At 40.6% G+C, this 12,843-nt stretch overlaps 1 protein-coding gene across 3 annotated transcripts in view; it reads right to left on the bottom strand.

The window, feature by feature from the left end:
- The window catches only part of KCNK10 (potassium two pore domain channel subfamily K member 10), an 86,716-nt gene that overhangs the window by 12,882 nt on the left and 60,991 nt on the right, over positions 1 to 12,843 (bottom strand). For all 3 annotated transcript variants that reach the window (XM_062638818.1, XM_062638822.1, XM_062638811.1), the window contains 2 exons: positions 12,642 to 12,759; positions 8,836 to 8,996 (listed from right to left, as the gene is read on the bottom strand). In XM_062638818.1, coding sequence (XP_062494802.1) covers positions 8,836 to 8,996; positions 12,642 to 12,759 — 279 coding nt within the window. The remainder of the gene's footprint in view (positions 1 to 8,835; positions 8,997 to 12,641; positions 12,760 to 12,843) is intronic.

Raw genomic sequence — 12,843 nt, 5'->3', positions numbered from 1 at the left:
CCTTAGCTTTCAAGCTTCATACAGAGTATCTAAGGAGCCCTAGCTGCTCCGTAAACTCTTAATCATGCTTTCAACTTGTCTTGTGTTCCGTGAGACCTAATTGCTTGAGATTCTTGGGGTTTACTTCCAGTGAACCTCACTGCAACTAAAAGCTATGTGACTAATACTAATTTCAGCAGGAAGCAGGCATATATCGTTTTACCCTATAAAAATAAAGTAGATGGAGAAAAGCCCTGAAAATAACAGAGGATCTTGGATTTATATACATCATCAGCTGCACTCTACCCACAGTCAGAAAGCAGTGCAATAAAAACTGCTTCCCAAATGAAAAGTGAACCATCACAATTCTCTGTAATACAGACAGATACCTGAACAGTAATAAATAAAGCCCTTGTATGAATCATGAATTCCTGACTAGTTTTTGTACAGTATTCTGGTTTTAAGAGCTGTAAAATACTCACTGCTGCAGTTCAGTGACAAGAGTATGACCAGTAAGAAGAATTATTGAAGGCTTCAACCTCTAATAATTTTAAATAATGAAGAAACAAATAATGAAAATATATTAAAAGGCCTCACTTAAAATAGGTGAAACAGTGCAAAGTTTCTTATGAAGGGCCCTGTAGTCAACAGCTACACTATGCAGTGCTTAACATTCACAGAAAGAGGTGTTACAGTAATACCAGTGATAATTAGTTTGTGGAATGAATTTCAGTGCATACTGGGTTTCAGTTTCAGTGCACTGGAGATGCCTTGAGATTTCCAGGTAACGTTGTACTTTGGATTTCAGCTAGTTTTAAAGCCTAGTTTTAAATCAGTCTTTCTTTCTCTGTTTATACTATCATCTTTTAAGTGAGACTGATTTGATTCTAAAATTGGAGCAAATATTAGTGGTGTTGACATGTTCTCCCTTCTTAGAGCTGCTGCCTTCTCTTTGTAGCAACACCAAGAATGCACTTTCAACTACCTCCAGGCTCAACACTTCCTGGGGTTCCCTTTAGAGGCAGAATCACTTTAAGACCTTCATGATTCTCTCTTTGAAGTTGCCTCAGGCAGATGCTGTACTTGTTGCAAGCCTAACATTGTTGATAAAATCAAAATATTTAAAAGATTTTTCAGAGATTTCAGGTTCTGAAATTTAACTGTTTAGATTAATATTAACCCTTAAATTACATGCCAATTTACAAGTGGTTACTGACTTGCAGGATTAAAGGAAGATGTGCTCCACAGCCAGTTCACCTAACCTTAGACTCTAAACTTATACTCAGCAGCAAAGACCAGTGGATATGAAAAAATCAGCAAAAGGTTTGCTGCAGTTCAGTTACTTTACCTGAAGCAGATTAGTTATAAGCATCACAAACTGAATTAAATGCCTAATTAGAGGAAATAAAATGCCAAAAGCTGGGATCCATATATTTTGTCATGAATTTTTAAGTACTAGCATATTATCTCAGCACTGTGAAGAAAAAGAAGCTTTCCTGCAGCTCAAATATACTGAAAGGACCATAGCACAAGTTAGCAATTGAACCTAAAAGAGAATTCAGAGACAAATTAGGTTCTGGTGGATGAAGAGTCACTTTATTCAATGAAGTCACAGCCTGCACCCTTAGTTATTTAGTTCACCCATAAAATTATCATTTGTCTGTATCTTCTATTGGCACTGGAGCACAAGGACAGCTAAAGCAGGTAATGATCAAAAAGCAAAAAAAAAAAAAACCTTCTTGCTATCATTCCATCACCATAATTAAACCACCAATTAGAAACATAAAAAAAAAACCAACCCAGATGTGGCCTGCAATATCTCCAGCAGAGAACTACTTCAGAGAGGACTATAATTTTACCACTCCTGCCTTTCATCCTTCAGTTCAACTTTGTGAGAGTCTACAGTCACACTTCTGCCATTGCTACACATACTACAGTGAATTGTCAAGATGGCTCTGCATCTGGACAGCTTTACATCCCAAAAAAAGCAATTAGAACAACTCTTGTTAAGGGCACTGAAGGAGTCTAGACAGGGAGAAGCAGAGAGAGGACATTTGTAGGGTACTGAGAGACTAACAGTCCTCTTTGTAACAGATATGTTTCTGATGAACTTGAGGACACAGCACCCAGAGTTTTCCAACCTGAAGTAAACATCTTGACAATGAAGTCCTGGATTTCAGGAATTCCCATACATTTTGACTTGAACAGTTGTCAGACAGTATTTGTTTAAGAGGACTGAAACATGCTTCCTCGCCGTACCCTGTTGTTTTCTGGAGAGTGAAACTGCTTTTCAAGAGGATGGAGGGAAGAGTGCACCTGTCAGAAGTGATTCACAACCCACTCCAGTGTGGTGGGAGATTCACTGTTTGAATTTCCATATGCTTAAAAAGTAACTGTTCTGAAGTCTTGCTTTCCTGCGGAGAGCACATCAGCCTTAACTTGCTATAAACAAATGATTCTAAAGAGTGTAACACCTCAGCGCTGACTGTGTTTTTAAAGAAAGACAGTTTCTTTTGGTCTAAATAAAGTTTATGAGGAGGACAAGCTAAAATACACAGAGGCAGAGCATTGGCTGACTGGTGCATCCATGTATTCTAGCTGCTGCATATTGCTCTTCCAAGCTGCTCTTTCTGCCATGCTGTTTGTGTAGAGCCTTCTGCAGTTGCTGCAATTTCTGGATTCTTACTCTACATGCATTCCTTGATTTCACTTTTCTCATCAGCTAATTTACAAAAAGATGTCTTTGGATTTAAAGAAGAAGAACTGAAAATTAAATTAAAATGCTCAATAGATTTGTAAGGTATTGCTGGCATGCACCAAAGTGTATCTAGATTTTCTTATTATTCTAATGTTCTAAAGTCCATTTTTAGCCAAATATGCTTTATGAGGATTAGGAAGGATTACACAGCTTTTTCTGTGTATTAGTTAGTATTTGTCTACATATGTATCCATAAATTTAGTGTTAACTAACTGCAAAACTCAAATCTATATCTAGGTTTTGTTTTAATTCACCCCTAAATTTCAGGATGCTCAGATTTGAAATGTACATTCAGGTGCATACCTACTTGAAATATGTAGCACGTCACTAACCTTTTCCCCTTGGATTATGGAGGCTTCATTCTGCTCACCATCCTTGTCTTCCAGTTCAGAGAGCTGGATACCCAGAGAACAACTAGTCTTACTATTAAATACTGAGGCAAAGAGGCATTAAATGCCTCAGCCTTTTTCTCATCCTTTGTCACCATGTTTCCCCCGAATCCAATAAAGGATGGAGATTCTCCTTAGCCCTTCTTTTGTTTCTAATGTATTTATAGGAACATTTTTAATTGTCTTTTAAAGCAGTAGTGATATTAAGTTCTAGTTGGGCTTTTGCCCTTCTAATTTTCTCCCTGCATAACCTCATGACATCCTTGTAGTCCTCCTGGGCAAGTGTTTATTTGCTCCTACTTCCCCATTCTTTCAGCAGTCTTCGCATCAGCTTTACTTGATTTCTGTTCTTCTTCCAACCTTTCAGCCTCCCTTTGTTTTTAATTTCCATCTGGCTTCTTCCCTCCAAAACGTTCTGCTTCACAACCAGCCTGCTATTTGATACTATCATGTGCTTTTCTCTGACTATGTATTTTCCTGGCCATTTAAAAGCACTGTTTACAAATCAGTGTTTGACAGAATTTTAGTACACTGGGGTTCTGTTCCTGCCTGGCTTCTATGGTATCAAAGTACTAAAAGTCAATAACAGAACATAATTAGATCTGCCTTTACTGCAAAAGAAAGAAATTCTTACTAGATTATGGAAATAAAGGATTTCTTTCTAGTGGGTAACTTTTTATATTTCTCAACCATTTTTTCTGTGTTGAAAGTGACCCAGAAAATTGTAAGGCTGAGGTCTGAACACTGAAATTACACTCATGAATCTTGTATCATTTTGGAATAATGCTATATGCACCAGTAGGTTGAGTTTCACACCCATTCTGAGAGCTCTGTCCAGAGACAGCATGCCAGCAGGTGGCAGATTGATCATTGCACTGGACAGTTCCCCTGTGGAAGTTCTTGAGTGATTTATCTTTTTTTTTTTTTTGTTAAATTATAGCTTTTTTCCTTACAGAAAAACACAATGAATAATACTACATTAAAAAAGAAAAGTCAGGGTGTTAATTTCCTCAGCGAGTTTTTAGCAGCTGATGTAATACACACTAATGATGGCTAATAATGAAAAACAATAAAAGGAAATAAAAAGAGGTTATGTTGGCTTTTGGTTTATTTTGATTAGATGCCAGGAAGTGGAGAGGAAATTTTCTATCAATCTTCCATTAACTTAATCTGCTCAGAAATGCAGGTGTCCGGCGGTATATTCAGAATTACATATAGGACCTTACTAGCTAATGTATCACTTAGATTGTAACCCATTTACCTATTAACCATGTACCAGATTTTGAGTTCAGTAACAAGAGTGCAGATCCAGAATGATTTCACTAGTTTACCTAGGCAGTGATCTGGATTTAAATTTCTGGCTTTGGGAATGATCTCATCTGAAAGTTTGATTCAGCTGCCAAAACTGATGATGATATGGGGCTGGAAGAGAATATGCAGTGTGGGAGCTGCCTGGCATGAAGCAGTTGGGATCCCTGGGCTATTACATTACCCTATGGAAAGAAGAAATAAAGATGGTACTTTAAGGAAACCTCAAAAGGATTTTTTGCTGAGAACTCATACACCAGTCCTGCACTGGTGTCTGGTACAGGTTTGATGTGAGCCAAGGGAAAGGAGGAGGGAGAACAAGGAAAGAGATAATAGAACACATGGATAGACAGAGGGGAGACAAAGAAAAAATACTATTTTTAGTGTTCATCCTCTGCACAGTTACTCTTCTGTACAAAGTTTCTTTCCCAGAATCTGTTTTCCATCCATTTTCAGATATGGAATTTGTAAAGACGATACTGACACTTGTACAGTAATGAAACCAGAGAAGCCAAAAATCCCTAAAAAGAAGTGGAATCTCTAAGAGGAAGAGTAGCTAGGGTAGGTCTGATGTATTCAGAAAGTCAAACGAAAAAGTTAAGGCTTTGACAGTTGAGTAAAGAAAGCTTTCCACCAGCTCAGTGGGACTTCTCTAAACCCTGCCTCAGCCCCAGTCCCATCTTCAAACTAAGAGCTACTTTTCCTAAGACTCTTTCAAGGTAATGCGTATTGCCATCATCCAGGGAAAAAAAAAAATAAAAATAAATAAATAAATAAATAAATGTGCATCATTTTCATTACATATCTCTTAAATCTAGAGGTAAATAGGTTCCCTAAGCTGAAAGACAGGTAGCAGATGTGACTGTTCTGACAAGTCCCTGGTTCACAGAATCACAGAATCCTAAGGGTTGGAAGGTACCTCAAAAGATCATCTAGTCCAACCCTCCTGCAAGAGCAGGGTAACCTAGAGTACATCACACAGGAACTTATCCAGGCGGGCCTTGAATATCTCCAGCGTAGGAGACTCCACAACCCGCCCTGGGCAACCTGTTCCAGTGATCTGTCACTCTCACAGTAAAGAAATTTTCCTGATGTTCACATGGAACCTCCTGTGCTCCAGTTTACACCCATTGCCCCTTGTCCTATCACTGGATATCACTGAAAAAAACCTAGCTCCATCATCCTGACACTCACCCTTTACATATTTGTAAACATTGATGAGGTCACCCCTCAGTCTCCCCTTCTCCAAGCTAAAGAGTCCCAGCTCCCTCAGCCTCTCCTCATAAGAGAGATGTTCCATTCCCTTAATCATCTTTGTAGCTCTGTGCTGGACTCTTTCAAGCAATTCCCTGTCTTTCTTGAACTGAGGGGCCCAGAACTGGACACAATATTCCAGATGCGGCCTCACCAAGGCAGAGTGGAGGGGGAGGAGAACCTCTCTTGACCTACTAACCACACACTTTCTAATGCACCCTAGGATGCCATTGGCCTTCTTGGCCACAAGGGCACATTGCTGGCTCATGGCCACCCTCCTATCCAACAGGACCCCCAGGTCCCTTTCCCCTTCACTACTGTCCAGCAGGTCAGCCCCCAACCTGTACTGGTACATGGGGTTGTTCTTCCCCAGATGCAAGACTCTACACTTGCCCTTGTTGAATTTCATCAAGTTCCTCTCTGCCCAACTCTCCAGCCTGTCCAGGTCTCACTGAATGGCAACACAATCCTCTGGTGTGTCAGCCACTCCTCCCAGTTTAGTATCATCAGCAAACTTGCTGAGGGTACATTCAGTTCCCTCATCGAGGTCGTTGATGACAATATTAAACAGCACTGGTCCCAGCACCGACCCCTGAGGGACTGCACTAGTCACAGAGCTCCAGCTAGATTCTGCCCCATTGACCACAACTCTCTGCCTTCTTCCTTCCAACCAGTTCTTGATCCACTTCACTACCTGATCATCAAGCCCACACTTCCTTAGCTTATCTATGAGGATGCTGTGGGAGACAGTATCAAATGCCTTACTGAAATCAAGAAAAACCACATCCACAGCTCTACCATCATCCATCCACCTAGTTACTTGCTCATAGAAGGCTATAAGGTTGGTCAAACATGACTTCTCCTTGGTAAAGCCATGTTGGCTGCTCTTAATGACCCCCTCATCCTTGATATGTCTAGAGATGGTGTCAAGAATAAGTTGTTCCATCACCTTTCCAGGGATGGAGGTAAGGCTGACTGCTCTATAATTACCCGGGTCCTCCTTCTTTCACTTCTTATAGACTGGTGTGACATTTGCCATCCTCCAATCCTCAGGCACCTCACCTGTTTCCCACAACTTACCAAAGATAATGGAGAGTGGCTCAGCAATGATGTCCACCAGTTCCCTCAGCACCCGCGGGTGTATTCCATCCGGACCCATCGATTTATAGATGAAGTTCAGTGAAGTGTGAGCTGTTTAGACAGGCACTGTATTTCTGCACATAGTCTATTTTCTTGAGACATGAGCTTCAGAGATGCAGTGTTGCCATCATCCACATCTCTGGCACTCACATCCCTGTATTGCACTATGCCAGCTGTGTCACCATACCTATCCTCAGTGTCTTGGGGTAAGCCAGAGGAGTGAAAGCAGTAACCAAGCAGGAACTGTTCACAGTTGCTTCACCTCAGAAGCCAGAAAATCCTGGCGTGCCCTCAGAAGCATGTTATGCCCAGTCTGAATGTATGTAGACTAAACTGCACGATGAGGGAAGATATGTCAGTTATGCTCGTCCCATCTACTTCCAGTGAGAATCTGAATACTTGTTACAAGGTTTGAATAAAGACTATCTGAATTTAGCCTATATTTAGTCATTATAATGACAGCAGCTGTATTCTGTAACTGTGTACTCTGCCTCTGGAGTGCTTTCCTTTCTATCTTGGATGCTTGCAGCCGCTGTGTGTACAGAGCAAGCCAAAAGAATGGGGTTTGTTCTGCTGTTTATTATAGAAACAGTCTCAGGTGGTTCATAAGTTCCCTCACACAGGTAAGATAACTGCTACTTTTAGGGTTTTATGACACCTTGGAATGAATATTTAATTCCTGCAGTGTCTGGAAAGTTTTGCCAGATGAAAATTATTTATAAGAATTACCAAGTTTTTAAGTAGATTTTGAGTGCGTACATGGTTTTCTCAGGTAAACTGGGATAACTGATTCACCACTGAACCCAAATACTGAATGCTTTGTGACCAGTGGATATGGTGACTCTAGACACATCCATTTTCTGGGGAATCACATTTGTATGTTTGTGGGAGCAGACTAGTAGCCAGGTTCTGCCCCAGATTACTGAAGATGGGACATACAGGAATAATCAGGAGCTGAGTAGATAGGGCTTGTGGGGTGAGAAGCTATGGTTTACATCTCTGACATGCTTCATGTTTATTTTCTTGTACCAAACAGTCCTGCAGGACAGATGGCATAGACTAGTCAATGTGTGGTGTTTGTGGTACCAGCATCATTCTGCCAGTACCGCCCTTTCCTAAAATGAAACATGAAAAGTTCCTGGCTTTAAAACAAAATATTTTGCAAGAAAATACTTCCAGGCTTACCTAGTCATGAATGAATCATTGTTTTCCTGGTTATCTGCACACTGAAACTGTGCCAACATTTTGGATTACAAGATGAGCAGTGGCATGTGTCCAGCTCCTCTGCTGAAATATTCTGTTAATATTGTGGGGGTAATGAGTATTTTAAATGGATCGATCTCTTTCCCCCTTTATAGAGTTCAAATTGTTCTTAAAATTCCTACAGCATGTGTGGGCTGATCACTGCAATAGTTAAATGTGGCATTCTTAGGCTCTAATCTGTGCTGCTAATTAATGTAGATTTGGTGGAGCCCCACAGAGGTTGTGTCAGAGGCAGCAGAATTTCACAAGGACAACTCCTCTGGGAGGAATCTTCCTTTCATCTTTCCAGCTATGCCGAGGGTTGCCAGGGGCAAGCTGTCCCTTGTGTGGCACAAGTTCCATGCTCACAGTTATACTGTTGAATGAAGAAAATGAAATGGAGCAAGAAAAAGGCTTTTAAGGAAATGCACTGGGTGAAAAGATTGTTGTGCCAACAGAAAAACCTTCGTCTCCTTCCCTCCCTGGTAAGACTTACCTCCAGTTACTCTGCCTCCAAGGGAAGCATCACACAGGTCACTTCTAGAAGTTCTGCTTCAAAGAGAGAATCCCTAAAGTGAGCCATCAGCAAATTAGCAAAACAGCATTTGCCAGGGCAGTGGCAGAGGCCCCTAAGGACATTAAGCATCATCTCAACTAGACATGCAAATATTTCATGGTGCTGAACATGTAAAAGGACTGCAGGTAATAGCAACAGAATTAAAAGCAAGTTATACAACACAAACAAAAAACTGACAGTGAACTTACTCTGAAAACTTTTTCCACCCTTGCAATACCCTTCCCAAAGATGGTTCCAAGTTGGTCTCCAATCCCAGCCAGCAAGAAGCCGAAAAGTGGAATCCCAAAGATGGCATACAAGATGCAGAAAACTTTGCCTCCAACAGTGCTTGGGGCCATGTTCCCATACCCTGAGGAGAGAAAAAATTGTCAGTTTCTCAGGACTTACACATGACTTTTTTAGGAAAACTGATGGTTTTAGAAAAACTGCTGCTTCTGCCGGTATACCTTTGTTCCACATGTAATTCCTATTTACAGTCTTCCAAGGCATGATGGCATTTCCTAGGCGAGCTACCCCCTGTGATTTAGTTCTTCTTGTAGCCTCAGTTACCCATGTTTTCTACAGATTCATGTCCCATTGAAAGTTGTTATTTGTTTAACTGATCTAGGTTGCCTTACTATGGCCCAAAAAACCCTGTGCTGGCCTGGTGCCTGTGCACTGCTGCTCTTCTTGGACTGTGCCAACGACTTCCTGATGGGGGTATGATTCACCTGACAAGGCTCATTTTCCATGGTTAGTTCATAATTTACTCTGTCCCTCATAACACTGACTGGTTACCCCAGTTGTATTCACACTACACAAATCTGCCTTTGAACTCTTTATTCAGACAATAAAGTTCCTAATGTTTATATTTTTGTCAGAGAAATCCCAAGCACAAATACAGGCTGGGCAGACAATGGATTGAGAGCAGCCCTGAGAAGGACTTGGGGGTGTTCATTGACAAGAAAGTCAAAATGTCCCAGAAATGTATGCACTCACAGCCCAAAAAGCCAACCATGTGCTGGGATGCATCAAAAGAAGCGTGACTAGCAGGTTGAGGGAGGTGATCCTGCCCCTCTACTCCAGGTGAGAGCCCACCTGGAGTATTGAGTCCAGCTCTGGAGCCCCAGCATAAGAAGGACATGGATTTGTGGAGCAAGTCAAGAGGAGGGGGCACGAAGATGATCAGAGGGCTGGAGCACCTCTCCTGTAAGAGGCTGAGAGAATTGGGGGTGCTCGGAGTGGAAAAGAGAAGGCCCCAGGAGATCTTTGAGAAGCCTTCTAGTGCCTAAAGAGGACCTACAAGAAAGCTGAAGAAGGACTTTTTCAAGAGCATGTAATGATAAGACAAGGGCGAACAGCTTCAAACTGAAAGAGGGTAGATTTAGATTAGACATTAGGAAAAAGGGTGGTGAGGCACTGGAACAGGTTGCCCAGAGAAGCTGTGGCTGCTCCATTCCTGGAAGTGTTCAAGGCCAGGTTGGACAGGGCTTTGAGCAACCTGGTCTAATGGAAGGTGTCCCTGCCCATGGCAGGGGGGTTGGAACAAGATGAACTTTAAGGTCCCTTCCAACCCAAACCATTCTGATCCTACAATTTCATAACACTTTTTAATAATTTTCAACAAGGACGTTTTTAAGCCTTTTCTCTGAACATCCTACTCCACTTATATATATAAATCAGTATTGATGTCATAATAAAGGTGCATACATGCCTTCCTTACACCCTCTGTTAGGGTAACCCAAGGTTGTTGAACAGATGACAGGTTCTGACTAACACATAATTATTCAGCTGCCTATCCTGAGTGAAAACTCTCATTTTGGCCCAAGCATGTTTAGGCACATTTGGTTTCAACTCCCAGCCCTGTAACTCCAGATAAATTATTGGAAATATCTGACACTGGTAGAAAAGCAACTCTCCACGTGTCGTATGCAGTAAATACATGTAGACACCACAGTTTGCTCAGGCACTTTGCTTTCCCACACTACCCATGTGAATTTCACTTTCAAATCTACATAGAGCATTATGATTCCAGTAGCCATGGTATTTCTGTTAAAATGTTAGTGTTAGAGAGAGTAAACAGGAATTGTGGAAGTAAAATTTGCACCTTTTTATTTAAGATCAGCTACCTTTATGAAAATGTTACAGAGATTTGTATTCTGATTACACATAATTATTTGAATATTAAAAATGATCACACAATCACAAATCACTGCTGAAATAAAGTGGAAACACAGCACACTGAGAGAGATGTAGATCTGCTTCATCTACAGCAATTCCTCCCAGTCGTTAGGAACTAAGGCTGGGCTCCCAGGTCCTATATCCTGTTAGGTTTGCGGCACTGGCATTGGACATATTTCTCTGTCATGGGATAGTGAAAGCACTATGCTGACGCAGAGCACTGCCTCCCCACAAACCCACAGCTGTTTTTATGGCTGTATGTGTGATCGCATATTTCTCCTAAAAGTCCCAAAAAATCCAGGCGCCACAGGCCAATGGACTGAAGTTGACCAGGTAGTCTGCCAAGTCTAAGAGAAGACCCAACAGGGCTTTGGTGGATAAAATAAAATCATTTTCGCGCCCAGACACAATATATAGACTTTATGCAGCCTATAAAAACTTAATTCATGGAGAACTTAAAGCAAATATGAGCACAAATCCAAGCTCTTCTCAATAAGTTATTTAAATAGCAGATGCCAATGAATATGCCTACATAAACTATGCCTACATGGTGGCATTTATTTTAATGAGTAATTTAAAAGCTTGTCACTTGGATCTATTGAGTAAACAAATATTAAGGAAGGGTTTTCTTACATTTGATTCAGAAATGTTTTCTTTCTCACTATCCACTGTTTTTATGCTACCATTAAAAATGCATGATAATGTAGTTTAGTATATAGAGGAACACAGGGAGGAGTATGCTCTATACGATCACTCTTTCATCCTCACGTTAACAACAAAGAAAAGGCAGAGCCAAAGGCACAGACTCCACTGTTTGAGATAATCACCACAGCAAGTCTTGTAACTGCCACAGGTTGGGTTTGGTGGGGTTTTTTGTACTTATTACCTGCATAAAGATTTTGCAGAATTCACTCAGATTCTCACACTTTACTGAAGGGTTATTTGATCGTCAGATTTTTCTATACAGTCACCAATGTGTGCATCACAGCTGTAACATGGAGAAGCACTTTATCCACCATTTAAATCAGAAGAATACTCAAAGGCAAAGCAAATAAAAAGCAAAATTTGCCAGTGGTTTCCAAATAATCAGATCTTTTGACCTCTAACCATGACAGCATTGAAATCAACCTTTCAATTGTACAACTACTGTATAATTCTGAGATTAACTTTATCATCAGTGTTATGAGTTTATAATTTTTTTTCCTTCAGACCATCTTCTGTAATCCCAGGTACTTGAGCAATCTTCAAGAGAGGTACTGGCTCACTAGGGAAAGGATAAAAACCTTAGTGTATATAAGGCCAGCATTCAGAGATGCTAAATATATAGGACATAATATATAGTTGGGACAGATGATAAGGTTCACTGAATAACGAATTTACTGAAATTAGTGGTTCAAGAAAAGTAAATGGATCAGTTCCATATACCCTTTATCTAATACAGAGAAATGTTACCTTACAGGTAAATTCATCAATAATATTCAAATCCGAATTTCCAACAACCATGGAATAGTCATTTCATTGGGTACTGGTTCTTGATCTTTCTAGTGAAAATTAAGCCCACCTGCACCTAGATCAAGAACAGATTATAAATCCTTAGTTACAACATTAGTTGTTTTCAGTTCAGCATTGCTGTTCTACTGTAGTTACATGAACAGTTTCTGATATTTACCCCGAGGCTCAATACCTTTGATACATACTAGAGGCATGCCTTCTGAAAACTGAGAGAAACAGAGTTCAGCCACTTCATTTCTTTGTTATTCACCTTCCTCAAATTTAATTTCTTATCCAGGTTTCAGTGTGACTATGCATTTGAAAAGATAAACAATAAACATACCTATAGTTGTGATGACTGTTCCAGCAAAGAAAAAGGCACTTCCAAGGTCCCAGTGACTGCTGTTTTTAGAAGAATTTCCTATGGGACTGACTCCTGCATTATCAGCATCAATAGCATGCTGCAGAGAAAGAGACAACAAATCAGCCTTATGCATGCTTTACCATATCCTACGCAAGCTGGTATAGGCTCCAGAGGGAAATTT

Source organism: Pezoporus occidentalis, unplaced genomic scaffold (genome assembly GCF_034315485.1).
Source record: "Pezoporus occidentalis ecotype Australia unplaced genomic scaffold, CSIRO_AGI_Poc_V1 ctg115, whole genome shotgun sequence".
NCBI lineage: Eukaryota > Metazoa > Chordata > Aves > Psittaciformes > Psittacidae > Pezoporus > Pezoporus occidentalis.
The sequence above is the reverse complement of the archived record's forward strand: the minus strand, read 5'-3'. Positions and strand labels throughout refer to the sequence as shown.